This window comes from Henckelia pumila, chromosome 4, assembly GCF_033568475.1.
Source record: "Henckelia pumila isolate YLH828 chromosome 4, ASM3356847v2, whole genome shotgun sequence".
Taxonomy (NCBI): Eukaryota; Viridiplantae; Streptophyta; class Magnoliopsida; order Lamiales; family Gesneriaceae; genus Henckelia; species Henckelia pumila.
This window is the reverse complement of record NC_133123.1, coordinates 233,070,805-233,097,530: the sequence shown is the minus strand read 5'-3', so window position 1 is coordinate 233,097,530 and position 26,726 is coordinate 233,070,805. Positions and strand designations below refer to the sequence as shown.

Here is a 26,726-nt window from a genome sequence, read left to right as displayed (position 1 = left end):
TCATTTCATCATCAGTTAAAGGTTTTTGAACCATTTTGGTTTTACCTTTCTGATGTAACAAAGGTTCGGTACCAAACGAGAGTGATAGCCTTCCTCCTGTATTTCCTTTTCTAGAACCAGAAGTGTGTTCTAGATTTATGATTTTAGTTTGTAGATCCTTTAGAGTTCCAAGAATTTCTTCTTGTTTCTTAAGGATTTTTTCAATATGTCGAGGTATTTCATACAGCTGATTGCTGTAATATTGTACGGTCTTTTGAATTTCTCTAAGATCTCCGGAAAGTTTAGAGGAATCTGGGGTAATCTCTAAAAATTGAGAGTTAGAAATCATCTTTTTTCATCCCTTCAAAATCGAGAGCATTCTTAATCACAACCTGTTCTAAGGAATCTATTGTGAATAGATTAACTTGTTTATAGGATTTCATATAAATAAAATCTTATTGATTCAAACTTTCGTTTGAAGTCATTTTTGTAAAAAAAAAATTTCTCAACAAAGAAAAGTATGAATTAACGAATAATATTACGTCTGAATAATTAACCCAATGCTTTGATACCATTTTGCACATAATTGATGGTACCAAAATTAAGCACAAAATCTTCAGATTTTAGCATAAAGTCTTTAGATTTTAAGCATAAAATAGCATAAAACAAGTACAAGAATTAATAATTTAATTATTCAAGTTTGGTGGTCCTAGGGAACTATTGCAAAAAATCTTATGGGTAGGGAGCTAGGACAAAGTCAAATTTGAGTTTGGGGATTTATCACCAATTTGCTCACAACGTATCCAATAAAAATCGAAAACAGCTCACAAAATTAGGAAAAATATATTTATATTTAATTAAATTAATTTTTTAGAAAACTATCTCGATCAACTTGCAATTTTTTAAATTAAAGAAACAAGCAAAGTAATTTGAGAACCGCCATGAAACAAAGAACAATAAAAATAGAAAAGAATAAATATTGGGATTAATCTGAACCTAGAATTTTGAAATAATAGGATCCCAAGTCTTCTGCAATTCCTCCTTTTTATTATGAAACAATTTTCTTTTTCCATCTTTGTGCTCATTCAACCACTCAATAGCAAACTTGACCTCTTCTTCCATTTTTTCTAGAACAAGTTTTTGTGTCGTAATACTTGTTCTAGTGTTGTACACATAGTTCTTCAGAGAATTCTTGGCCTTGAATTTTTTCTTATGCTCCTCGTCTTCTAACTTAAATCTCTCGGCGTCCTTCAACATCTTCGAAATATGATCCTCGGATAGCATGCCCTCAAAAAAATTGTTAATTGTCATGCTGTTTTTCTTGCCAGTTGTTTTATCTTCAGCCGACACGGTTAAGATACCGTTGACATCAATATCAAAGCACACCTCTATTTTAGGGACACCCCTTGGAGCCAAAAGAATGCCATACAAGACAAATGTACCCAACAAAATGTTGTCCCTTGCTCTAGGCCTTTCACCCACATACAGTTCCATTAACAAACTAGTTTGGTTCTCATAACTAGTGGTTCTCATTGTTTCTTTCCTAGTTGGAACCAAGGTATTCTTTGGAATTATAACACACATTTCGTCGTCATTAATGCGCATACCAAGAGACAGGGGAGTGGCATGCAATGATAACGGCGGTTCTTGCACGGTCTCTGTCACCCCATCACTTAAATTTGCTGCTTGAATTGCAGCTCCATGTGCCACGACCTCTTCGGGGTGAATGCTCTTGCACAACTCCTTACCATTAAAGAAATCTTGAAGCAATTGTTGCACCTTTGGAATTCTAGATGATCCACCAACAAGCACCACGTCCTGGATATTTCCCTTTTCCATCTTGGCATCCTTCAAGCACCTTTTAACATGGACAATGCATTTCTCAAACAAGTCCATGTTGATCTTCTCAAATCTAACTCGGGTTAGAATATAGTCGAAATCAATTCCATTGAACAAACAATCGATGCTAATCGTTGTCTCTGTTAAAGAAGACAGATTCCACTTTGCTCTTTCACAAGCAGTCCTCAACCTTTCCAGGGATCGAGGGTTGTTTCGTATGTTGTGATCTTTGTGCCTTTTCTTGAACTCTTCCAGCAAATAGTTGACCATTCTATTATCAAAATCTTCCCCTCCAACGTTGTCACCGCCAATAGCCTGTATCTGAAAGATACCATTCACCAAGGTGAGAAGAGACACATTCAAGCTGCCACCACCAAGGTCGAAAATAAGTACATTTTTTGGCCAGGTATTGCTATATTTTTTGTCCAGACCATAAGCTATGGCTGCAGCGACTGGGTCGGTACTTATATCCAAGACATGGAGGCCAGAAATGGCTGCAGCATCCTTGGTCGCTTTCTTCTGGAAAAAGTGGAAGGAGGCAGGTACTGTGATAACTGCTTCTTTCACTGTGAACCCGAGAAAAGCTTCTGCCATTTCCTTTATCTTGGTGAGGATCATTGAATAAATTTCTTCGGGAGAAAATTGTTTCACTAGTCCATTGTATACAAGAATGATCAGGGGCTTATCATTCGCGCCACAAATCACCTTGAAAGGCCAGAGTTTCCTACCTACCTGGACAAAAGGATCGCTGAACATCCGACCAATCAACTTCTTAGCATCTGCAATATAATCGAGTGAAAATAGAAAATAAGTACAAGATCCATCCATCAAGCTGAAACACACTACAATATGCTTATGATCAGTACCGAAAACAGTGCTAGTCGGGTTCATTCCCGCAAGATCCTTGGCAACATCGCCAACCAGACATGTGTTTCTGTTGAAAACAACGTAGGAAGGCGTGACGTGGTTGCCTTCGTCATTGGGAATGATCTCAACACGATCTCGCCTCAACACTGCTACACATGAGTAAGTGTTGCCCAAGTCGATTCCAATTGCCGGTGGTTTGCTTTTTCCAGCCATTATTGTATAACTATATTCAGAGTAGTATAAGTTTAGAATTAATGTGATAACAAGTGATATACGTACAGGCCTGATTATTCATCGAAACCAAATATTTTATTTTCATTTATCACCCCCAGCTGTAAGATATCAAAAGAAGCAAATCTCTTATGTTAAATTAAAGGTCTTTTAAAACCTTGTGTTTTTTAAATTCAGATAGATTTACACATCTCATTTGCAGCCGAACACTACACATTTTTAATAATATATCTCTTGGAAAACTGTATTATGGATCTATACATGTGGACAATTTGACTTTGGCTTATGTGTGCAGTAAAATGTGATATTTTTTATATAAAAATTAATATTTTTTTATCATTCGAGTTATATTAAAAATTTGTTTCACATAATTAATGTTTGAGACGGTTTTATAAAAGTTATTTTTGTGGATTTGTAAAACACATGATTTTAAGATATTATTAATTATTAATTTGTTGTAATGGTTTTGTGTGTGTGACTGTGTTTTTTTTTTTTGTTTTCTTTTTGTAAGGAGGTGTTTGACACAATTTTCCCTATATTATAAAAGTCGTTTTAACATATTCTTTATGCACCATTTACGTTAAAGTCAACATGGAAATCCCTATCAACTTGCGAGAGCATAAAATATTAAAATTAGACTTGGACTATGTATGTAAAATATTTTCTCAATAATTGAAGATAGTAATATTTTTGTTCTATATTTAAACAAATTTTTCGATATAATTAAAAATAATAATAGTCTAGAATATAATTAATTTCCAATATCTTCATAGCTCAGAAAATGTTTTGGATTATGATAATCTGAACTGTTTTACAGAGTAAAACACGACTATAACAAGTTAGGGAAAAAAATAAAAGAAAAAAAGAAAAGTCAAACATGACAAGTTCAAGGACTAAATTGATTATATTCCAAACAATTAAAATGTCCTCTGCTCCTAGAATTTAAGCCTTTCATCACTCGATACTCTGTAATATGTACAATACAAGAGTGGTGTATAATCCATTGCGCATTAATACCCCGTGGAGTAGGAATAATTTTTCTGAACTGCACGTTGAAAATCCTCGTGTCATTTTTAGTTATTTTCACTTCCTTTTTTTAGTTAGACATACATAATTCTAATCAAATAATGGAACTGAATGAACATTTGAAACTTTCAAAATTTCAAATATGTTTGAAAACCATATAATACATGCACGTCGTGAAAAAGTATGTCTTATGGGAAACACGATCATACATAATTATGCCCCAAAAAAGACTGGCTCTTCCCAAAGTCAATAGGTGTTAAATATACCCGTTTTTTTAAAAAAATAAAAATAAAAAACAAACAAAATAGTAATATTAAAGCACCGTACGTTAATATTTTATAAACCATTTGTATCAACTATTTCTTGTTAATCTTGCTTCATTCACCACATCAAATACAGACTTCGGGTTTGCATTTCCTCCTCTTCATTCCACGTTCGCAAAAAATCGTGTTCATACTATTATTATTACATATATACGATCCATAATGTCTGATAAGAAAATCAAAGCACCCGCGATTGGAATTGATCTGGGAACAACTTATTCATGTGTGGCCGTGTGGCGACACAATCGTGCTGAGATCATACCAAATGATCATGGCCACCACACGACGCCTTCTTACGTAGCTTTCACTGAAACCGATCGTCTCATCGGCGATGCCGCCAAGAATCTTGCCGCCACGAACCCAAGCAACACAGTATATGGTCAGACGTTATATATAGTTGTTATTTTTGTTGTTGTTGTTGTGTGTATCAATAGAGTATAATTATTCAAAATTGTAGTAAAAATGTTATAAGGAAAGAATATATAAAAGTAATTTTTTCCTTCATTACTGTCCTCGATCGGGATGGTGTCGATACTGAAACAAAGTACTAAAAAGAGAAATTAAAAAGTTCATGCTAAATTGCTAATTTTATAAATACGATTCAAATATGATAAAGTATATTCAATCAATAGTTGAATTCGTTAGGCCAATGATGTCTTAGTCCAATTTTTTTGTAATAATTGTCTCAAGTCCATGCTGATCATTTTTGTTCATCATCAACAATTTCGTTAATTACAAGTATTTTGCCCTTTTTGGTTGCAGATGCTAAGAGGTTGATCGGTCGGAGGTTCCGCGACCTATCGATCCAGAGTGATGCGAAACTCTGGCCTTTCAAAGTCGTTTCCGGGCGGGGTGATGAACCCCTGATTTTGGTTACGTACAAAGGTGAAGAAAGAAAATTTGTAGCTGAAGAGATTTCTGCGATGGTCCTCACCAAGATGAAAGAAACCGCAGAAGGTTTTCTTGGATTAACAGTAAAAGACGCAGTTATTACGGTGCCTGCCTACTTCAATGATTCCCAGAGGCAGGCCACCAAGGATGCTGGAACCATTGCTGGGCTTAATGTCTTGCGTATCATTGTCGAACCAACTGCTGCGGCCATTGCATATGGCCTGGAAATTAATTTCAACGACTCTGCTGCAAAGAAAAATGTGCTTATTTTCGATCTCGGAGGTGGCACATTTGATGTGTCTCTTCTCACTATGCAGAACAACGTGTTTCAGGTTAAGGCTGTTGCTGGTGACACGCACCTCGGAGGGCAGGATTTCGACAACAAAATGGTTAACTATTGTGTTCAAGAGTTCAAGAGAAAGCACAAGAAAGACGCAAGTGTCGACCCCCGAGCAATGGCGAGGTTGAGGGCATCTTGTGAGAAGGGGAAGAGGAATCTGTCTTTTACCAGTGAAATAACCATTGAAATTGACTGTTTGTACGATGGCATTGATTTCGACCACAAAATAACGCGTGCAAAGTTTGAGGAACTGAATATAGATTTGTTCAGGAAATGCATTGAAGCAGTTGAGGGTTGTCTGAATGATGCCAAGATGGACAAGAAAAGTATCCACGACGTGGTGCTTGTCGGGGGATCTACTAGAATCCCCAAAGTGCAACAAATGCTGCAAGATTTTTTCGATGGAAAGGAGTTGTGCAAGAGCATTCATCCTGATGAGGCCGTCGCTTCGGGTGCAGCCATTCAAGCAGCAATACTAACTGGCCAATGCAGTCATGAAGAGGTTCACGACATAGTGTTGTGCGAAGTCACGCCCCTGTCCCTCGGCGTGCAAGTCAAAGGAGGTGATATGAATGTAATAATACCAAGAAACACTCCTATACCTACAAAGAAAGAGGAACAATTCATGACTTGTGCGGATGACCAAACAGTAGCACTCATCCAAGTGTTCGAGGGAGAAAGGGCGAGGACCATGTATAACAACTTGTTGGGTAAATTCGAGCTCACTGGAATTCCACCTGCTCCTAGGGGCGTACCTAAAATAACAATCTCCTTCGATATTGACTATGATGGGATCTTAAACGTTTCGGCCGAAGATCAAACGACTGGGAACAAAAGGAACATGACAATCATCAACAACAAAGGCAGGTTGTCTACCGAAGAGATCGAGCGTATGGTGCAAGAGGCGGAGCATTTTAAGGTCGAAGATGAGCAACATAGGAGGAAAGCTAAGGCCAAGGATGCACTGGAAAATCGTGTCTACAATATGGAAAGTAAAATTAATAGGGACAAGAACTTTGTTTCGAAATTGACATATTCGGAGCAGAGGAAGATTGAACTTGCCATTGAGCAGGCTAATGAGTGGTTGGAAAGCAACGAACTCGCCGGAGAAGATGAGTTTAAGGATAAACTGGAAGAACTAAAGAGCACATGCGACCCTATAATTGCAAAGATGTACTCCAGTACTGCTGGTCCTGCTACTAAGTTGGATGAAGTTGATTAAGGTTATAAATGTATAATATTATGATACATGCTCTTGGTTTTATTTTATGAATGAGATTATATATTTCATCCATATTAAATCTCATGGGAAGTATATATATTATTTATTATTTTATTTTATTTTTATATATATAATTATGTGAGTTTAATTGTGAATTTACATGGCTACGTCCCTTTTCATTATTACATAATTAATGTATTTATTTCTCAATTATTATTTATTTATTTATGTGACTCTTTAATTACCTTATTTATTTATAAATCATGTCATGCATTCTTGCTTTCAAATAAAATATGAAAATACTCTTAATATTTTTAAAATCTTTTTTTACCATACTTTCTAATTTATTCTGTTCGATTATATAATTTACAAATGAACAAGTACATAGATACAAATAATACTAATTGTTAGGATCGAAAAAGTGTAGAGGGGGGAATACACACATAAGATATTTTTCAAAACTTGTCTTACAATTAAGCTGAGATTCCAGCTCGATTGTTAGAATTTTTCTTAACATAAATTTTCTTGTGAGAACTTATTGAGTCAAGAGAAAATTTTCTCACGCACTAATTGAACTGGATAGCTTAAGGAAAACTGAATTAAATTATGCAAAAAATAAAAATAACGAACACGAGATTTTTATGAAAGTTCGAAGTTAAAACTTTTAGGAGTAATGTTTTTTTTGTCCAATAAGTTGTCCATTTTTTGGTTTTGATCCATTAACTTTTCAAATCTTAGTTTTGGTACACTAACTTTTAATTTTCAATGATTTTGGTCTAATTGCTGACGTGAAAACTAGACACGTCAGCATTTTTTGGTACCACATCATCATTTTCTGATGTCACATCAGCATTTTCCGGTGCCACATCAGCAGTTGGACCAAAATACCCAAAAACTAAAAGTTAGTGTACCAAAACAAAAATTTGAAAAGTTAATGGACCAAAACAAAAAATTAAAAAAGTTAATTGACAAAAAAAATATTTTTCCAAACTTTTATGTCTCTCATTATTCTGTTTCAAGAACGATTTCCACTAGAAGAATTATATTTATACAACGACTTGCACAAATCCGATCCAATCAACCCTTAAAATAAAATCCAAGACACTCTCAATTCAGATTATGTTCAGATTGTGCTACAAAATATAATGAAATTTCAACAATGTTTCTTGTAAGTTTTACTTCTTGATCACTCTGATTGAACTGAATTAAATCTTGTCATCACCGTAAAGAGATCGGATCGTCTGATCGGGTCTTTGGATCATCCGAACTACACCTTCATTGCTTCCGAACTTGGTTCCACGAATTATTTAATTCTAAAAATTGAACCAGATTGTACAAACGTCTTGGCTTCGCCTATTTCAAACTAGCTTCCGATGAATTAAAAATGAAGGAAAAATCTTTGGATCATCCGAACATACATCGGATCGTCCGAAGTCCAACTTTGCAGCATCCGAACTTGCATTGGAACATTTAAATATTCTGGAAAAATACTTCGGACCTTCCGAACTCTGCAATTCAAAAATTATAGCTCTTGATAGGTTCTTCGATTTCATTCCACCAACTTTGTTCTTCGATTCTTCAATATTTTTTGTTAGGATCGGTTGAAAGTGTAGAGGAGGGGGGGTGGAATATACTTTCAAGAAGTTTAGTAGAATATAATTGAATTCAATCGGTTTAGTGACTGAATCCTTAGCTTATCTTAATGTCTGATGGAATTTGGCAAACAGAAGTATGTGCGAAAGTATGCCAAATTGCAGATTTGAACACTGAGTAAGTACCAGTTTAGGTTTAGGTGATAATGGTAAGTAAACTAAAATGACACAAGCAATTGTTTATGGATTTTCGGAGATTTCAAACACTCCTACGTCACCCCTTCTTCCACTTCGGAAGGATATCACTAGAAAACTTTGAATTTTACAAGCAATTTGCAAAACCCCGATCTGGTTTAGGACTTAGACACTGCCTAAACAAGAACTCCTAGTACAACACCTCAGTTTCAGTCCTAGACTGATAATGAAACAAAGTGAATACAACTCGAATTCCTTAGCACAAAATTGATCCTGCAATGATCAGAATAACTCTTCTGCGTTTGTGCTTTTGAGTTCTTTAATCAACTCTTCAGAGTGTAAAGCTTTTGTATTCTCGTAAAGTAGCGTAGTTCTTAGAGCGTTTTTCCAGCAATTTATTTGATCGATCAAGAGCTCTATTTATACCCTCTAGATTGATAACGGTCATAATTTCAAATTGAATCTTCAGATAGACTTAGAATTATTCCCGTTGGATTTGTCACTATCACCAACGAATTCTGAAGCCGACATTGCCCTTTGCATCGCAGCACTACCATCTGCAGAGTGTGTCAGAGTATGGACGATCTTATCCGAAAATGGCAAGGTAGTAGACCGATGCAGATGAACTGATGCGATCAGTTTAGTGAGTGTAAACTGATGGAGTCAGTTTAGCATCTCGTGGCCAGTTGAGCGCGGTAGTTGATCGTGAAACAGTTTAGCTCCAAATATCAGTTTGGCGCTGCTTAGTTGTTTAAGTACTTTAGACCTGCTTTTAAGCTTTGTAACTTGTAAACACCAAAACTAAATTTTCCAACAATTTTCTAACATGAAAAATTAATATTTGCAAATTTCTTACTTTAAATCATTTGTAACAATTAACACAGTTTTGTAATCATTAAAACATAATTTTTGAGACTTGTTATTGCATTAAAAACATTAATCTCACAACACGATATTTGTATGCATTTAAGGCATAACAGAACCAAGTATGATTAATATTTTGCAGTTGAACTACCAAAACATGATTAAGAGGTAATTAAGTAAGAAAATAAACTTAATTGAACAATTACGAATTAAACAATAAGAGTTCGGGCCATCCTCGATGTTCGGATCCACTAAAGTAAGTTTGGAAGGACTGAATGTGAGATTGGATCATTGAAATACAGAACGAACCTTCCGCTGGTTGCATGTCTAGTCTGTTCAATGAGATGTCAAAAGTATAACGACGTCTATTTAATTGAACAGTATAAACTTCTAATCGAACCATCCGAATGTAGATGTCCACTGAGGTACCAAGATGTTGTTGACACGTTGACACATGCAAGATATCGTACGTTCCAAACAAGGATCGGATCTACCGGTCCTTGCCTATAAATATGCGACAAGATTTCTCATTATAGTGTGCATTTGAAGGTGTTCTTCTCAAATTCAGTACCTACTTCAGTAAGACTTATTATTACCGCATGAAACTCCTAGAACCCAAACTAAACACAATAAAAATACTGAAAAATTCCAAATAATACATAGTGTGTGGTGAGTAACAGATAGCAAGACTTGATCCTCTTCATCATATATGACTTTAAAAGTGTGTTGAGTTTTTTCTTATTTTTTTTTGTTCCTCTTGTAGCCTTTAAAAATTTTCTTGATAGGATACTTTGGTTGAAACATGTTTGAGAGGACCTTCAGGTTTAGGAGTGAGCCTTTTATAATTGATCTTCATTTTCTTCATTTAAACGGCTAAAATATGTATCATTTCAACCTAACTACCTTTACGGGAACTACTCCAATGATGTATTCAAGGGTGAGGATTTATCAATGTTTTTGGGGTACACGGTTCACTGAAAAAATAGTAGGATCCTCATGAATTGATAGATTTCTACCCTTGAATCTACATTAAGACAATGTGTGTACTGGTAGGATCTCATTTACCGTAAGCCCCATTAATTGAAATAGTATACTACATTTAATACTTTTATTTTGATAGTCGTGTTTTGTTTGCATATTTTGTTGTTATTTTGTTATTAGTTTGCATGCATTTTATTGGTTTGTTCATGTTTTATCTTAGTTTTGTCTTTTGTATGCATTTACATTCATAACATACTCCCGGGTTTAATGTGTAGGAGATTTCAAGTTGAAGAAAATGAAGGCAGAATGTATGCCATTTTCCATGCGCTCGAGCGGACGAACTCGAGGCGATCGAGCGCGGGCCGAGGAATTTCAAGGCAGTGAATTGCATATTATTGCGCGCTCGATCGGACGTACTCAATGCGATCGAGCGCGCTAGCCTGTTTGGGAATAATTTTATAATTTTGGAAATTTTGTTATTTTGGACTCTAGGTTTTATTAGACTCTTAATTCCGTTTTTGAGGATTATTATCAGATATTTTTGGAGGATCTCTCTTGGAGGCTAGGTTTTGTTCTTCAATTTTCTCTCTAGTTTTCTTCTTTTCTTTGAATTTTTATTGATTTGGTGATGAATCGTTGTAGCTAAACCTTTTATACTTGGTTGAGGGAGACGAAACCTTGATATATTTTAGTCATGAGATTCGATTCGATTCGTAGTGTTTAATTCTTGTTAAGTATCAATAACTGATTTGGTTTATTTCATGTTTGTTTGCGAGATTTTAGGATTGGCCATCTTAGGATTTTGTTTTGCAAGCTATAGCTAAATTAGAATTCAAATCCGTAATTGTTTGAATGAACTAATTTGCGAAGCAACTACGTTTGATATTTTCTGCTATTGAATTTATTAAATTGTAGGATCAATTATTGACTAGGCTAAATACAACCGCTGGTGTTTGTGTTGTCTAGGTTCGTCAGTTTTACTAATTTGAATACTACCGTGGATTTAAATCTAGATTTCTGTTATAAGGGTTAATTTACTGGTAAGGGTAATTTAGAATGCTGTTTTCTAATTAACTAAAATTAAGGTGAAACAGGAATTTGATTTTCAATGACGAATATTTAATAGGATTAATTATTTTTAGGAAATCGATGATTGAATGAATGAATATCAAGGGTGTAGTCGACTGATACCAAGTCTTGTCTCTTATTGATTTCTCCAGTTTAATTTTCAATCTTGCATGATAATGATAATTTGAATATTTAATTGTTTAAATTTTTAGTAGTTAATCTCAAATCTCAAAATCCCCTTTTGTTTACTTAGGACACATTAAATTTTCCTTTCCTCGTGGGAACGATCCCTACTCACACTACTACATTTTTAGTGATTATCTGATTGAGTTGGGTAATTTGGGCGTGACACGATTAAGCGCAACCAAATTTTGGCGCCGTTGCCGGGGTACGATGTTAATTTTTTGTGTTCATTTTTTTTTAGTTTTATTTTCATTAATCTCACTCTCTTCTCTTTTCTTTGTTTCTAGTTCTCTCTAATTTATGCTTTCAGGTGATTTTGCTAAAGAAAACTTTCTCTACGATCCGGAGATGGAAAGAAATTTGCATAGGCGAAGGAGAGAACTCCAAAGGCAACAACAAGAAGCCGCTGCTCGAGCTGCTTTTCCAGAAGAAGAGATGGCTGCCAATGCTAACCTGAGTCTAAGACAATTGGGCACTCCTGATCCCAATCAACAACCTTTATGCATTACTTTTCCTACATTAGAAAATAATGCTACTTTTGAGCTTAAGTCTGGATTAATTCACTTACTACCTTCCTTTCATGGTCTTGCAGGTGAGGATCCAAATAAACACTTGATGGAATTTCACGTGGTCTGCACGAGTATGAAACCCCATGGAGTGACAGAGGAACAGATTCAGCTGAGAGCTTTTCCTTTCTCTTTGAAGAGTGCTGCTAAGGATTGGCTATATTACTTGCCCTCTGGCTCCATCAAAACTTGGACGGAGATGAAAAGAACCTTTCTGGAGAAATACTTTCCAGCCTCTAGAGCTGCGAACATCCGGAAGGAAATCTATGGTATCAAGCAATACTCTGGGGAATCACTGCATGAATACTGGGAGCGGTTCAAGAAGCTTTGTGCTAGCTGTCCGCAACACCAGATAAGTGAAAATCAATTGATACAATTTTGCTATGAAGGTTTGTTACCTCATGACAGGAGTATGCTAGACGCAGCCAGTGGAGGCGTTTTTGTGGACAAAACGCCGGTACAAGAGAGGACTTTGATAGAGAGTATGGCTGCCAACTCTCAACAATTTGGCACCATCAGGAATGAGCATCCACCAAGGAAGAACAACGAGGTAAATGAATGTAGCGACCCAGCCCGGATCCACTATCTAATCAGAGTTTAGGAGCATAATTAAACATGCATTAAATAAATCGCTGCGGAAGACTTAAGTTAAAACAGACCGACAGAATACAACCGGATAAATAAATTCGATTATACAACCCAATCGAAATAAATAACCCTAAAGGCAAAACCTTCAGCTAAATCCTGATGTCTTCACTGGTCACTAGCTACTCCAAGCTCCTGGTGCCCAACCATGCACCTACAACTGCCCCATCGAATGGGGTGTCCAGACATACAGAACCACTGGACGTGAGCTCTAAGCTCAATACGAAAGCAATGATATATATTTTATATGCAACACATAAGTGACTTCAAAAATCAGGGTTAAATCACTTTCTCTGGGCGCCTGGAATACACAGTACCGGGCTAGAGAGCGACTCCGCGTGGTACTCGTATATTCCCAAGACACGAATCCTCAGGAAGAATCGCCTCGACTGATGGAAACTATCATGACTCACATCATCCCGATGCAGTTTCCGCAAAAACATATGCATGTGCTAAAGCCGTAAAACATGGTAAAACATATAGCACATACTCATGCAACACATATAATATATATCATGCTGGCCATCTCAGTCAGTACTTACGTACCTTACTACAGGCAAATCCTAGCAGTCCCACTCTAGGTTCCAAGCCTATCATCAACTCTACAATGCAAATATCCATGCATCATTCAATAAGCTCTAAAAGCCTTAACTAAGCTATTGCATACTCTTAAATAATTTAAGGAGACCATAGCTATACCTGCGTCCGTCGTCAGCCCACTGATGGCGACTATCCCGCAACTAGGGGCACACCCCTGCTGCAGCTCCACAGCTTCGAGCACTGCTCCGCTACACGAGCACTGCCCCGCTACGATGTCAGACACTGTCTGACTATACTAAAATATATTTCCTACTTCAACTCTAAAATAAGAGTACCCAAATCCCAAAATAGAGCTACTAGGGCGAAGGAGAGGAATTCGGAATTGGCAAGAAACGAGGAGCTCGGACCCTATATTTATAGACGTCGATCGGAAGCTCCGTTCCTCGATCGAACGTTCCGTTCCGGCAGATCGGAAGCTCCGTTCCCTGATCGGACGCTCCATTTTCCACGTGTCAATTCGGTCCACATGCAACCACACACCTGTCACCGACAACAATCGGAAGCTCCGTTCTTGATCGGACATTCCGATCGTCGATCGGACGCTCTGATCCTAGATCGTTGCTTTCGATCCCACTCGAGTCTTGGAACCCTCTAAACCAATTTCGAGTGTCCTGGATCCAATTTTGGGCTCCGTTAATCCTCCTAGAATTTCTTTAATCATGTTTTACTTAACCCAAACATGATTACATGATTAATTACTCATTAATCGTTAATCACGGATACGGGTCACTACATTCTCCCCCCCTTAAAAGATTTCGTCCTCGAAATCTAAGGTAAAACCTCGAGAACATGTAAAAGACCCTTGCTTGAGTGCCTGGTCAAAATAGCTTCCGACATACTCAGACTCTTGTCGAATTATATGCAAACTGCATAAATGCTAAATCACAATAGCATTCTCCGAGATGGAAACCACTGCATTACTTGATGATAATTAACCTCGCTTGACACTAATGTGCCACAGCACTGATACGTCCTTCGTCACATTCACGATCTTACTGATCACGAAGCATACAACAATCCACTGGTCACCAAAAGTCCTCAGTGCCCAACACCTTTAGTGAGGAAACACTAATCTCAACACTGTGCTGGCACAACAAAGCTCTAATCCTCTTCAAGAGAATCTAAATGACACAGGGTTATATTGCAATATAACTGCTTAACATGATTTCATAGACTGATTATCCTCCCCATGCCTCACCGAAGCAAAACAGCTTCCCAAGTGCAACACTGGGAACTATCCAGTCTAATACCAATCACCGTTCATGTTTCTTAGTATACCTCAGCACCCTGCTATGATGAAAACATCATCACTCACCAATAATGACGCTACGTCATTTCTAGCCTCTGATGATTAACATCATCTCAATCATAGGTTATTCACCCATGAATTCCATCGATGGACATCCCCCGATAGTTATACATACTCGCAATCACTGTATACAAATCAAGACTAAGGCAAGCTCCCACCAATATGCTCGACTGGGACATTCCACAGTACACAGACATATGAAAACGCTTCCTATACCGTCTCGAAACTCGACAGTTGTAAGTGCCTGGTATAACTCAACTCGGAGTCTTTGATGATACCATCATCGCATACCAACCTCCCAAGGTTAATCACTCTGATCCTGGGACTAAATCCCAACGGATTCTCAATAGTCAAATAGCTTCTCTTGCTGAACTCATCAGTCTCAGCAAATGAAAAGACTAATTCATCGATTCCCTAGCCGATCCTGGGAAACACTTGTGCTTAGAGTAGTGTGTCACATATAACACCTCCGACTATTGTCTACTGCTGCAATGTAATATCTTCGACAAACAGTCTGCACGGATGTGACTTACTAACTTGAAAGAACAAAGTCGATGCATCGCTGTCTTGCGAAGTCTTCAATTCCCACAACAATCTTGTTGACCACTAAGTCGATCAACGACTGCTTCGATTGTCTCAATAATCTTACGCACCATATGCTAAAAATTAGTGACACCCCCTGCTGGATCTCGAGAACTAAGTCCCAGCTAATGTTACACCTCGCGATCATACAACTGATGTCCATATGAGTATCCAATCCTCGTTGGATCCCAAAATCCAATGGTACACTTAAGACATCATCATAAAAGCACTATCCTGGAAGTTACCAATTCCTTCACTTGTGTCTCCTGTCAAGTTAACCCTTAACTTGACCCTTCAAGTCAATTGAAACTCTTTGGTGAATTCATCTCCGGCCACCTAGAGATTTCAAAGCACCACCTGCTCCGAGACTGTACCAAGTACTCATCTCTTAAGCATTTCTCGATTGCTACATCCAATTCATCGCTGATTGGACTTACTCATAGACCTCGTTGATTTGCTGATTGATACTCACACTTATCAAATTAGATAACCACTGATCGTCAACACCTAAGTGGCTCGATCAATTACTCTTGACTCGACTGATCCAAGTCTACTATTCCAAACATTGGATTACACAAAAACTCTCTGGTTACAACAAACCCGCGCTTGGTAACCAAAACATAGCTATTAGTAATCTAATGACACAATCTCGTGTCTTATTACTGACAGCTATCTCGTACACTGACTTAATCAATCTAACTCTGAAAAAGTTAATCATTAACCACTAGTAGTCATTGGCACAAATCCTGTGCCGTCTCAGCACTACTACTCGTTTGTCTTGTTCACTCGAGATGATCATCAAGACAAACCAAGTTCAAGATCTTCTCGCGATCTTATCAACTTAGACCATTTCCATCTCAGGGAAAATCCTACGCTCAACCTCCGAAATATCAGACAGTTCTTGGCGCAATCATTGGACTCATTATTCTTGCCTCGTTCTTTCAAGATGAACATCACGATTCGTCAAGTCCAAGAAGCATAACTAACGAATACCAAATATCTTCACAATCTTCGAACATGCTCCGGATCAGATCCATTGCTAGGACTGTACGACAATTCAAGACTTAGGGTAGCTTACCTCGATAACCCACCTGGACAACCACCAAGGCTTCACGGGTATAGGCCATGCTTCCCTCAGAACTCAATAATCCTTGTACAATACTTATCATATGATCCGACACTTGATGAAATCAATCATCATGAAGTAATTCTTGTATTCGAGTAGAAGTCTCGAAACTGCATCCCATCCTGGATCTCGGATAATTCCTATCTCAAGGAAACTTTATCCACAACTCTGATGACAACCACAAGTCATTGTTGGTAGAATTCCATCCACCTACTAGATCCACACGTCTAGTAGTAATCATCGGTCAAAAATTAAATCTATCTGCTCAGAGCACACATTTGTCAAGGAAATCCCTCCAAGACTGGTTCCCACAGCAGAACACTATCACTGATATCTCTGACACATCAGACGATATCGAACCATCAATATCAAACCTGTGATATCTAATCCAAGGTCATACCCTGTTGTGACTACTGCCAAATCTCTAGACTGAGTAGCCTTCCCACCGCCATCTCCTGAAGCACAAAAGGCTCCCAGGTAATCCTCTGAAGTGTAAAGACTCCCAGAGTAACACTGGCATAGGGTCGCGCCCCATCACGTCTAGTCATGATCATAGTCCACAACTCTTGGTATATACTGGACCTGGCATCCTGATGAAAACCCATCATCACAAGTCTCAATCTAACGAAGGTCAGACAGCCTACTGTTCCAAGAAACAATCTAGAACAAAGCCCAAATGTTCTAAACCGAACAATATGCCTAATGCCTCTAGATGAGTCCACCCATCGCTGGCACTATCTTAGTCCACTGACTAACTAGGTCAATCCTAGGAAAACACCTAGACTAACCGCAAGTCAACAATCACCGTTGGCCCTACTCAAATCCCATGAGTCACCACAGTTGAACACTAATCAACTAGGATCAATGCTAAACTTAGCAAAAACACGCAATCATCCACGAATTGCTAGATTAATAAAACATGTATCATTGCTTCAAGTTATGTACAATTTTTTGATTACAATCCCTATGTAATACAATTACAGTATTCCGAATATACAAAATGTACAATCAATAACTTGAATGATACAACCGAGTCTGATGATTTATTACAACTGAAACACTGTTTACAACTACAACAATACAGTATTTAAATCATTGTACTAGTCTTCGTTCCTTGAGCATGAAGCTTCTAATCGACACACGCATCGATACTAGCATACTCCCGTCCAAGTCTTTCTACATGTCCTCCCGCAAAGAACTCCGGAGAAATGGCACGTGTTAGCTAACCAGCTATGCTCTGCGTCAGTGCATGTCAATCGACCTCTTATGCTCACGATCTACCGTCAGCTTTCTTCTTGTAACTAAATCATGCTTTTGAACATGAAGTTTCCCGTAATCGTACCAAAAGCATAGATACACGCACACCGGCAAAACCATGTTCTGCATGAGTTTAAATGACAATCTCTCCAACTACGAGTGTAGAATCTCTTCGGACTGGAACCAAATGGGTTATTACACACCATTCATTCCAAAAAGTCCTCAGAGATATCTGACGTGATATTCTCTTTCTTCTCTCCCAATATTTTCCTGCTGGAATCCATATGTTCTTCGATCAGCATCCCAATGCATCAAATGATGAACTGTAGTCAGCATATTCATGCTACTATCGGTGTTCTCATCATTGTTGCCTTCCTTATAACGAAGACTTATGCCGCAAACCTTGGCAATGAAGAGCCAAATAATCCTTAGGTCTCACCAATCCTACAAGGATAATCCAAAGTCTCAGTACTATATCCCAAGTCTCTTGCATGTATATGCTCTGATACCAATGAATGTAGTGACCCAGCCCGGATCCATTACCTAATCAGAGTTTAGGAGCATAATTAAACATGCATTAAATAAATCGCTGCGGAAGACTTAAGTTAAAACAGACCGGCAGAATACAACCGGATAAATAAATTCGATTATACAACCCAATCGAAATAAATAACGCTAAAGGCAAAACCTTCAGCTAAATCCTGCTGTCTTCACTGGTCACTGGCTACTCCAAGCTCCTGGTGCCCAACCATGCACCTACAACTGCCCCGTCGAATGGGGTGTCCAGACATACAGAAACACTGGACGTGAGCTCTAAGCTCAATACGAAAGCAATGATATATATTTTATATGCAACACATAAGTGACTTCAAAAATCAGGGTTAAATCACTTTCTCTGGACGCCTGGAATACACAGTACCGGGCTAGAGAGCGACTCCGCGTGGTACTCGTATATTCCCAAGACACGAATCCTCAGGAATAATCGCCTCGACTGATGGAAACTGTCATGACTCACATCATCCCGATGCAGTCTCCGTAAAAACATATGCATGTGCTAAAGCCGTAAAACATGGTAAAACATATAGCACATACTCATGCAACACATATAATATATATCATGCTAGCCATCTCAGTCAGTACTTACGTACCTTACTACAGACAAATCCTAGCAGTCTCACTCTAGATTCCAAGCCTATCATCAACTCTACAATGCAAATATCCATGCATCATTCAATAAGCTCTAAAAGCCTTAACTAAGCTATTGCATACTTCTAAATAATTTAAGGAGACCATAGCTATACCTGCGTCCATCGTCAGCCCACTGATGACGACTATCCCGCAACTAGGGGCACACCCCTGCTGCAGCTCCACAGCTTCGAGCACTGCTCCGCTACACGAGCACTGCCCCGCTACTATGTCAGACACTGTCTGACTATACTAAAATATATTTCCTACTCCAACTCTAAAATAAGAGTACCCAAATCCCAAAATAGAGCTACTAGGGCGAAAGAGAGGAATTCGGAATTGGTAAGAAATGAGGAGCTCGGACCCTATATTTATAGACGTCGATCGGAAGCTCCGTTCCTCGATCGGACGTTCCGTTCCGGCAGATCGGAAGCTCCGTTCCCCGATCGGATGCTCCGTTTGCCACGTGTCAATTTGGTCCACATGCAACCACACACCTGTCACCAACAGCCATCGGAAGCTCCGTTCTTGATCGGACGTTCCGATCGTCGATCGGACGCTCCGATCCTAGATCGTTGCTTCCGATCCCACTCGAGTCTTGGAACCCTCTAACCTAATTTCGAGTGTCCTGGATCCATTTTTGGGCTCCGTTAATCCTCATAGAATTTCCTTAATCATGTTTTACTTAACTCAAACATGATTACATGATTAATTACTCATTAATCGTTAATCACGGATATGGGTCACTACAATGTCTCTTCCCTTGAACAGCAATTAATTGAATTGACGTCTCTTGTGCGTCAGATGGCTGTAGGAAATGGACAGACTGCAAAGGCATGTGGAATTTGTGCTGCAGTGGGACACGCTACTGATATGTGTCCCACACTTCAAGAAGATTCGGTTGAACAAGTCAATGCTACTGGAGGATTTCCTGGACCACCACAGCGGAAATATGATCCCTATTCCAACACATACAATCTTGGTTGGAAGGATCATCCAAATCTGAGGTATGGGAACCCTCAAGCAAATCAATCGGGGCCTCAAGCACCACCGCACAATCAAACTTATAGGCCGTCGTATCCTCAACAGCAGCAGCGTCCTCAAATTACAAATCAAGGTGAGTTTCTTGAAAATATCGTTAAAGATCTTGCTACTAACACTGTAGCTTTCCAACAGGAAACCAGAACAAGTATTCAAAACTTGAATACCCAGATGGGACAGCTCGCCACCACCATCAATAAGATGGAAGCACAGTACTCCAATGCTTTACCATCTCAGACAATTCCGAACCCAAGAGAAAACGCAAGTGCAATCACTCTACGGAATGGGAAGAAGTTGAAGATCAAGGAAAAAGAAGTGGAGGCTTCAACCAAGGAGTAGCCACAAGAAGAACCAAAGGTGATTGATGGCGAAGCAACCAAGGAAGAAGCGCCAAGAGGTAAGTTTCCTCCACTTTTTGAATATAAGCATGTCGCCCCTTTTCCCTTAGCATTAAAAGAGTCTAAAAAGGATGAAGGGATAAAGGATCTTTATGAGACTTTTCATAGATGTGAGGTGAATATTCCGTTGTTAGATGCCATTAAGCAGGTACCTCGATACGCAAAGTTTTTGAAGGAATTGTGCACAGCAAAGAGGAAGCAGACTATCAGAGCCAGAAGACTCACTATAGTTGTACCAAAGTCAGAGGACTAAAATACTTGATGCCGCCTCGAATGGGAGTGTCGGTGGTTTGATACTTTGGCAGCAGATTTTTGACAGCATATTCCCCGATCGAGCGAGACCCTGCCTTTTAAAAAAAAAAAAAAAAATTTTAGCTCTTGTTTCTTTAATTCTTGTAAGTACTTGTTTAATTGTTAATTACAATAAATTGCCCTAAGATAAGATTAGCAACCCGGGTCCCCACACAGACACTGAAGGGTTGTCAAAAAGTGGAACTTGGTGAGAATGTATCTGCTGTGATCCAACGAAAATTGCCCGCAAAATGCAAGGATCCAGGTATGTTTTCTATCCCATGCACTATAGGAAATGTTAGACTTGAAAATGCCATGTTGGATCTAGGAGCATCAATCAATGTTATGCCATATTCTATCTATGCATCCTTGAAACTTGGTCCATTGAACAAAACTGGAATTGTTATTCAGTTAGCAGATAGGTCTAATGCATACCCTAGGGGAGTAGTAGAAGATGTGTTAGTGCAAGTGAATGACTTGGTGTTTCCTGCAGAGTTTTATGTGCTAGACATGGAAAACGGAGATCATAATAGTCCTATTTTGTTAGGCAGACCATTTTTGAAAACTTTCATGACCAAAATTGATGTTCACAGTGGCACACTGACTATGGAATTCGATGGAGAAGTTGTGAAATTTAATATTTATGATGCCATGAAATTTTTTGATAGTGATGATTTTGTATTTTCTGTTGATATTGTGGATTACTTGACACAAGATTATTGTGAGCATGCAGGAAAAGATGATCTAGAGGTGGCTATTATTGCACCCATTCAGCAGAATGATGGAATTGGATTCAGCGAGGAAGTGAAGGAGATTGAGGAAATTCTGAATAGTTTGCTTGAGCTACCTCTGTCAGGTAATGTCTCTTACATATCTTTACCAATCTCTAACACTAGGCATCTTCCATCTGTTTTGCAGGCACCAGTGGTCGAACTAAAGACACTTTCAACCCATCTGAAGTATGTTTTCCTTGGTAAAGGAGAAACATTACCAGTCATAATCTCCAATAGTTTGGAAGCCGACCAAGAGGAACAACTAGTCAAGGTACTACAGGAGCACAAGATTGCTATTGGGTGGACTATAGCAGACATCAAGGGAATTAGCCCGCCACATGCATGCATCGAATTTTGATGGAGGATGGAGCAAACCCCTCACGTCAACCGCAGAGGAAGTTGAATCCACCGATGATGGAGGTGGTCAAGGCTGAAATTTTGAAACTACTTGAAGTTGGAGTCATCTACCCAATTTTTGACAGTCAGTGGGTCAGCCCAGTACATGTGGTACCCAAGAAAACCGGGATAACTGTGGTGAAAAACAAGGATGATGAATTGGTTCCCAAGAAAACCGGGATAACTGGGAACCCGAAAGGATCACTTTCCTTTGCCATTTATTGATCAAATGATTGAACAATAAGCATGTCATCCTTATTATTGTTTTCTTGATGGGTATTCTGGTTATTTTCATATTGTTTTTGCGCTATAGGATCAAGAAAAGACGACATTCACATGCCCGTTTGGCACCCTTGTGTATCGACGGATGCCCTTTGGACTTTGCAATGCACCGGCCACTTTCCAACGGTGTATGGTTAGTATTTTTTCGGACTTCATCGAGCATATCTTAGAAGTTTTCATGGATGATTTTACTGTCTATGGTGATTCATTCGAAACTTATCTGTCTAACCTTGCACTTGTCCTTAAAAGGTGTGTCGAAACCAACTTGGTTTTAAATTCTGAAAAATGTCATTTTATGGTTAGGCAAGGTGTTGTATTGGGTCATGTCATTTCATCTAAAGGAATAGAGGTAGATAAGGCTAAAATCGATATCATTCAGTCTCTCCCTTATCCCACATGTGTGCGGGAAGTGCGTTCTTTTATTGGCCATGCAGGTTTCTACAGGAGATACATTCAGGACTTCGCCAAGATAGCATCCCCCATGTGCAAGCTATTGCAAAAAGACGTTCCGTTTGAGTTTGATGCACCATGCAAAACATCTTTTGATCAACTCAAATATTCCTTGACATCTGCACCAATAATCCAGCCACCGGATTGGAGCAAGCCATTCGAGATCATGTGTGATGCCAGTGACTATGCAGTTGGCGCTGTTTTAGGACAAAAAGTTGGGAAAGCATCGCATGATATCTACTACGCTTCGCGTATCCTGAACGATGCCTAACGAAACTACTCCACCACTGAAAAGGAGCTTTAGCTGTGGTCTTTGCATTAGAAAAATTTCGCCCTTATTTACTTGGTACTAAAGTTATTGTTTACTCTGATCATGCAGCTCTTCGTTTTCTGATGGCGAAGAAGGAGGAAAAGCCAAGGCTGATCCGATGGATACTACTTATGAGCGAATTTGATGTAGAAATCAAAGACAAAAGAGGAACCGAGAATCAAGTCGCTGACCACTTGAGTCGCCTAGTTCATGTTGATGAGGAGCTGAATTTGCAAGAAGAATTTCCTGATGAGCAATTATTTTCAGCAAGCGCCGAATTACCCTGGTACGCAAACATTGTGAATTATTTAGTTACTAATGGGTTTCCCTCTGAATTTTCAAGGGCACAAAAGGACAAGGTGAGGAGCGATGCGAAGTATTATGTGTGGGATGATCCATACTTTTGGAAACACTGCGCTGATCAAGTGATACGTCGATGTGTACCCACGAGCGAGGTAATACCTATCCTCACGTTTTGTCATTCTTATGCATGTGGTGGCCATTTTGGAGCGAAAAAGACAGCAAGGAAGGTGTTGGAAAGCGGATTTTTTGGCCCTCCCTATTTCGAGACGCTTACGTGTTCTGTAAGTCGTGTACTCAATGCCAAAAAACAGGTAATATCTCCCAACGAAAGGAGATGCCCCAGCAACCTATTCTAGTTTGTGAAATCTTTGATGTTTGGGGCATCGACTTCATGGGACCTTTTCCTAGTTCTTATGGATACATTTATATATTGCTTGCTGTGGATTATGTCTCGAAGTGGGTGGAAGCAAAGGCCACCCGGACTGACAATTCGAAAGTTGTTGCAGAGTTTATCAAGCATAACCTTTTCTCTAGGTTTGGCATTCCGAGAGCCCTCATAAGTGATAGAGGTACACATTTCTGCAACCGAACTTTGGTGAGTTTGCTTAAAAAGTACCATGTGACGCACAGGATCTCCATTGCATATCATCCACAATCCAATGGGCAAGCTGAGGTATTGAACAGAGAGATCAAATCTATCCTGGAAAAGACCATGAATCCTACTAGAAAGGATTGGAGCTTGCATTTGGATGATGCCTTATGGGAGTGACACGATTAAGCGCAACCAAATTTTGACACCGATTGGAATGTCTCCATATCGACTGATTTTTGGGAACCATGTCATTTGCCGGTGGAATTGGAGCATAGAGCCTATTGGGCAATCAAACACTTCAACATGCAAATGGATGAGAGCGGCGAGCACCGGAAGCTACAGTTGCAAGAATTAGAAGAAATCCGCAATGATGCTTATGCCAGCTCTAAGATCTACAAGGACAAGACAAAGGCCTTTCACGACAAGATGATCTCTAGAAGGAACTTCGAAGTCGGTCAGAAAGTGCTGCTCTATCATTCACGACTTTGGTTGTTTCCAGGTAAGTTACGTTCACGTTGGAATGGACTATTTGTTATTACTATTGTCTTTCCTCATGGTGCAGTCGAAATTCAAAGTTTGGACACATCCAAAACATTCAAGGTGAATGGCCACCGGCTGAAGCACTACTAATATCATTATTTGATCATGATATAACATAATTTTTTTATTAACAAATTATTTAGCACAAAAAGTTATGTGAGACGGTCTCACGAATCAATTTTGTGAACTACGAATCAATTTTGTGAACTATGTCTCCTATTTGAGTCACCAAGAATAATAATTATTTTTTATGCTAATTTTGTTGTAAATATGAGTAGTTCGTCATATATAAATATCCGTCAAACTATCTCATAAAAGACATACATATTATTTAGTTATTTTAAAATTTACTAAAATAGATTCTTATAAGTTATAACAACTTTTATTGAAGGAAAGAAATGATATTTTTGTTCATCTATTAAAATGACCAAGATAGTTACTCCAAAATATAAGTTATTTAATTTATCAATAGCATTATACCTTTTTGGTCCACTAATGTTCTAATGTTAGGTTTTTATACACAAGTATTCAAATTTTAGTTTTGGCTCACTAGCTTTGATTTTTGTTGGCTTTTAGTAATATTTCTACATAGATGATATGACAATCGACAATTAATAAAGCTAACATGACATAAGATATTGTTGACTTATCTGATGTCAAGTCAGCAATTAAATCAAAATAGTTAAAAATTAAAATTCAATGTATTAAAATTAATCTTTGAAAACTTAATTGATCAAACTCAAAATTGGACAAGTTATGTTATTGAACCGAAAAACTATTTTCCCTACTGGTACTCACTAAAATTAGAGGGTCCAATCCGATGTCCGAATCCAACCTAAGCCCAAAGCATCAAGTTCGAAATGAACGTGAAACCAAACAAAGAGTGTTAGAGGAGGTAGAGAAGGTGTCCCGGCGTATCTCCTTCGACGCTCAAGTTAAAGTCGGAAAATAAATAAGTGAAGAGAAAAGCTTGGGTGCCCCCCTCAAAATGAAAGGAATAAGTTGGAAAAGAAGTGAGCAAACTCAGTATTTATAGAGGAGAAGGTAAGGGATCACAAATATTTCGTCGGGACCACGTGAGTGAGAGTCACGCGCTTGTTTATTCGCTACTCGCCCTTAGTCTGGGGCGGTTCTAAGTGTTACCTTGACCTTGATGAGGTGAGACCGAAGCTAAGGGACCTCGCCCTTGAGACGAATCTTAGGCTAAGGGCTCACCCACCTCAGTTATGCTCTACTCTAACTACTTTCATCCATCATCGTCATCGTCATCCTCAACTCTTAAGCTCATCCACACATTTTAGCATCTCATCACATTCCCATCTCCTCTGCTCCTCAACTCTTAGGCTCATCCCCAACTCCAACTCTCACTCCAACTCAAACAAGTCTTGCCTCTACCACCTACCGGCATGGGTCAATCTTACGTACTTAGGCCTGTACCCAAACCATATTTTCTTGGCAATGGACTCCAATTGGGCCTAAATATGTGATGGGTAAATTCATAGGGTATCACCTACTTATAATCATAAGTGCGTACATCATTCAATTTAGAGGGGTGTATTAAATTCAGGCTTTTAATGACTTTTAGAGACTTTTTAAAATGACAGACTTTTGTGAAGTTGATAGATTTTTATTGACTTTTATAGAATGTCACATAATTGTAAAAATAATTCTACGGATTTCTGCAGACTTTTTGGCAGACTTCTACAGACATTTTTAATGAAATTTTATAGATTTTATAACTTGAACGATGTTGAAAATGTCGATAATCAAATATCTTCAAACAAATACAAAAATTTTAAAATTATAGTGTATTAACGAAAATAATATATCTACTTATCATAACATGTTTATTTTAAATTAAAATAATTGAGATATGTTTACGAAAATTATTTGGTATGAATCCATCAAGCAAACATATCATAAACTTCAAGAAAATCCTTGACTCGTTAGTTGAAAACAAAAAAAAAATATTTAAAAAACAAATCAAATATATTAATATTGTTAAAACGTAACAACACAATTAAACGCTGATGAAGTAATAAATTTTGTTTATTACAAATTATTAGCATTTCACCAACTAAAATAGATTTTAAAATAAATTATCAAAAATAAAAAATAAATGCAGTACTGAAATTTTCCGTTTTCCATGTAATTAACATAAATCAACTTTTAAAAAATAAAATGATTAAATATTAATTTACTCGTTATAATACTATATTGTAATAAAAATAATTTAATGGTGTGTAAAAAATATACATATTAAGAAAAAGAATAAAAAAATCATAATACAGAGAATTTTTTTAAAATTAGAAACGTATGTTTATTTTATTTTTTTCATGATTTTATTTTTAAATTTTGATATAAACGTAAGTTTAGATAAAATAATAGCAAATAAACGTAAGTTATGATATATAGATGAGGCTTGTGATGTTTGGCGAAATATTATAGGTTTTTTATAATTAGAAATCTCTACAAATCT

At 38.0% G+C, this 26,726-nt stretch overlaps 2 protein-coding genes across 2 annotated transcripts; one reads left to right on the top strand and one right to left on the bottom strand.

Moving 5' to 3' along the window:
• Positions 1-975: 975 nt before the first annotated feature.
• Positions 976-2,898, bottom strand: LOC140862923 (heat shock cognate 70 kDa protein 2-like). The gene has a single exon (XM_073265945.1). The coding sequence runs from the start codon at positions 2,896-2,898 to the stop codon at positions 976-978; it is 1,923 nt and encodes a 640-aa protein (XP_073122046.1).
• A 1,529-nt stretch (positions 2,899-4,427) lies between these two features.
• Positions 4,428-6,718, top strand: LOC140862922 (heat shock cognate 70 kDa protein-like). Its single transcript, XM_073265944.1, has 2 exons — positions 4,428-4,644; positions 5,028-6,718. Exons 1-2 carry the CDS (start codon positions 4,428-4,430, stop codon positions 6,716-6,718), a joined length of 1,908 nt encoding a protein of 635 aa, XP_073122045.1.
• The last annotated feature ends 20,008 nt before the right edge of the window (positions 6,719-26,726 follow it).

Coding starts and splice junctions, on each gene's coding strand:
- LOC140862923 (XM_073265945.1), bottom strand. CDS start 2,898: ATGGCTGGAAAAAGCAAACCACCGGCAATTGGAATCGACTTGGGCAAC.
- LOC140862922 (XM_073265944.1), top strand. CDS start 4,428: ATGTCTGATAAGAAAATCAAAGCACCCGCGATTGGAATTGATCTGGGA. Junction 4,645..5,027: donor CCCAAGCAACACAGTATATG/GTCAGACGTTAT, acceptor TTTTGGTTGCAG/ATGCTAAGAGGTTGATCGGT.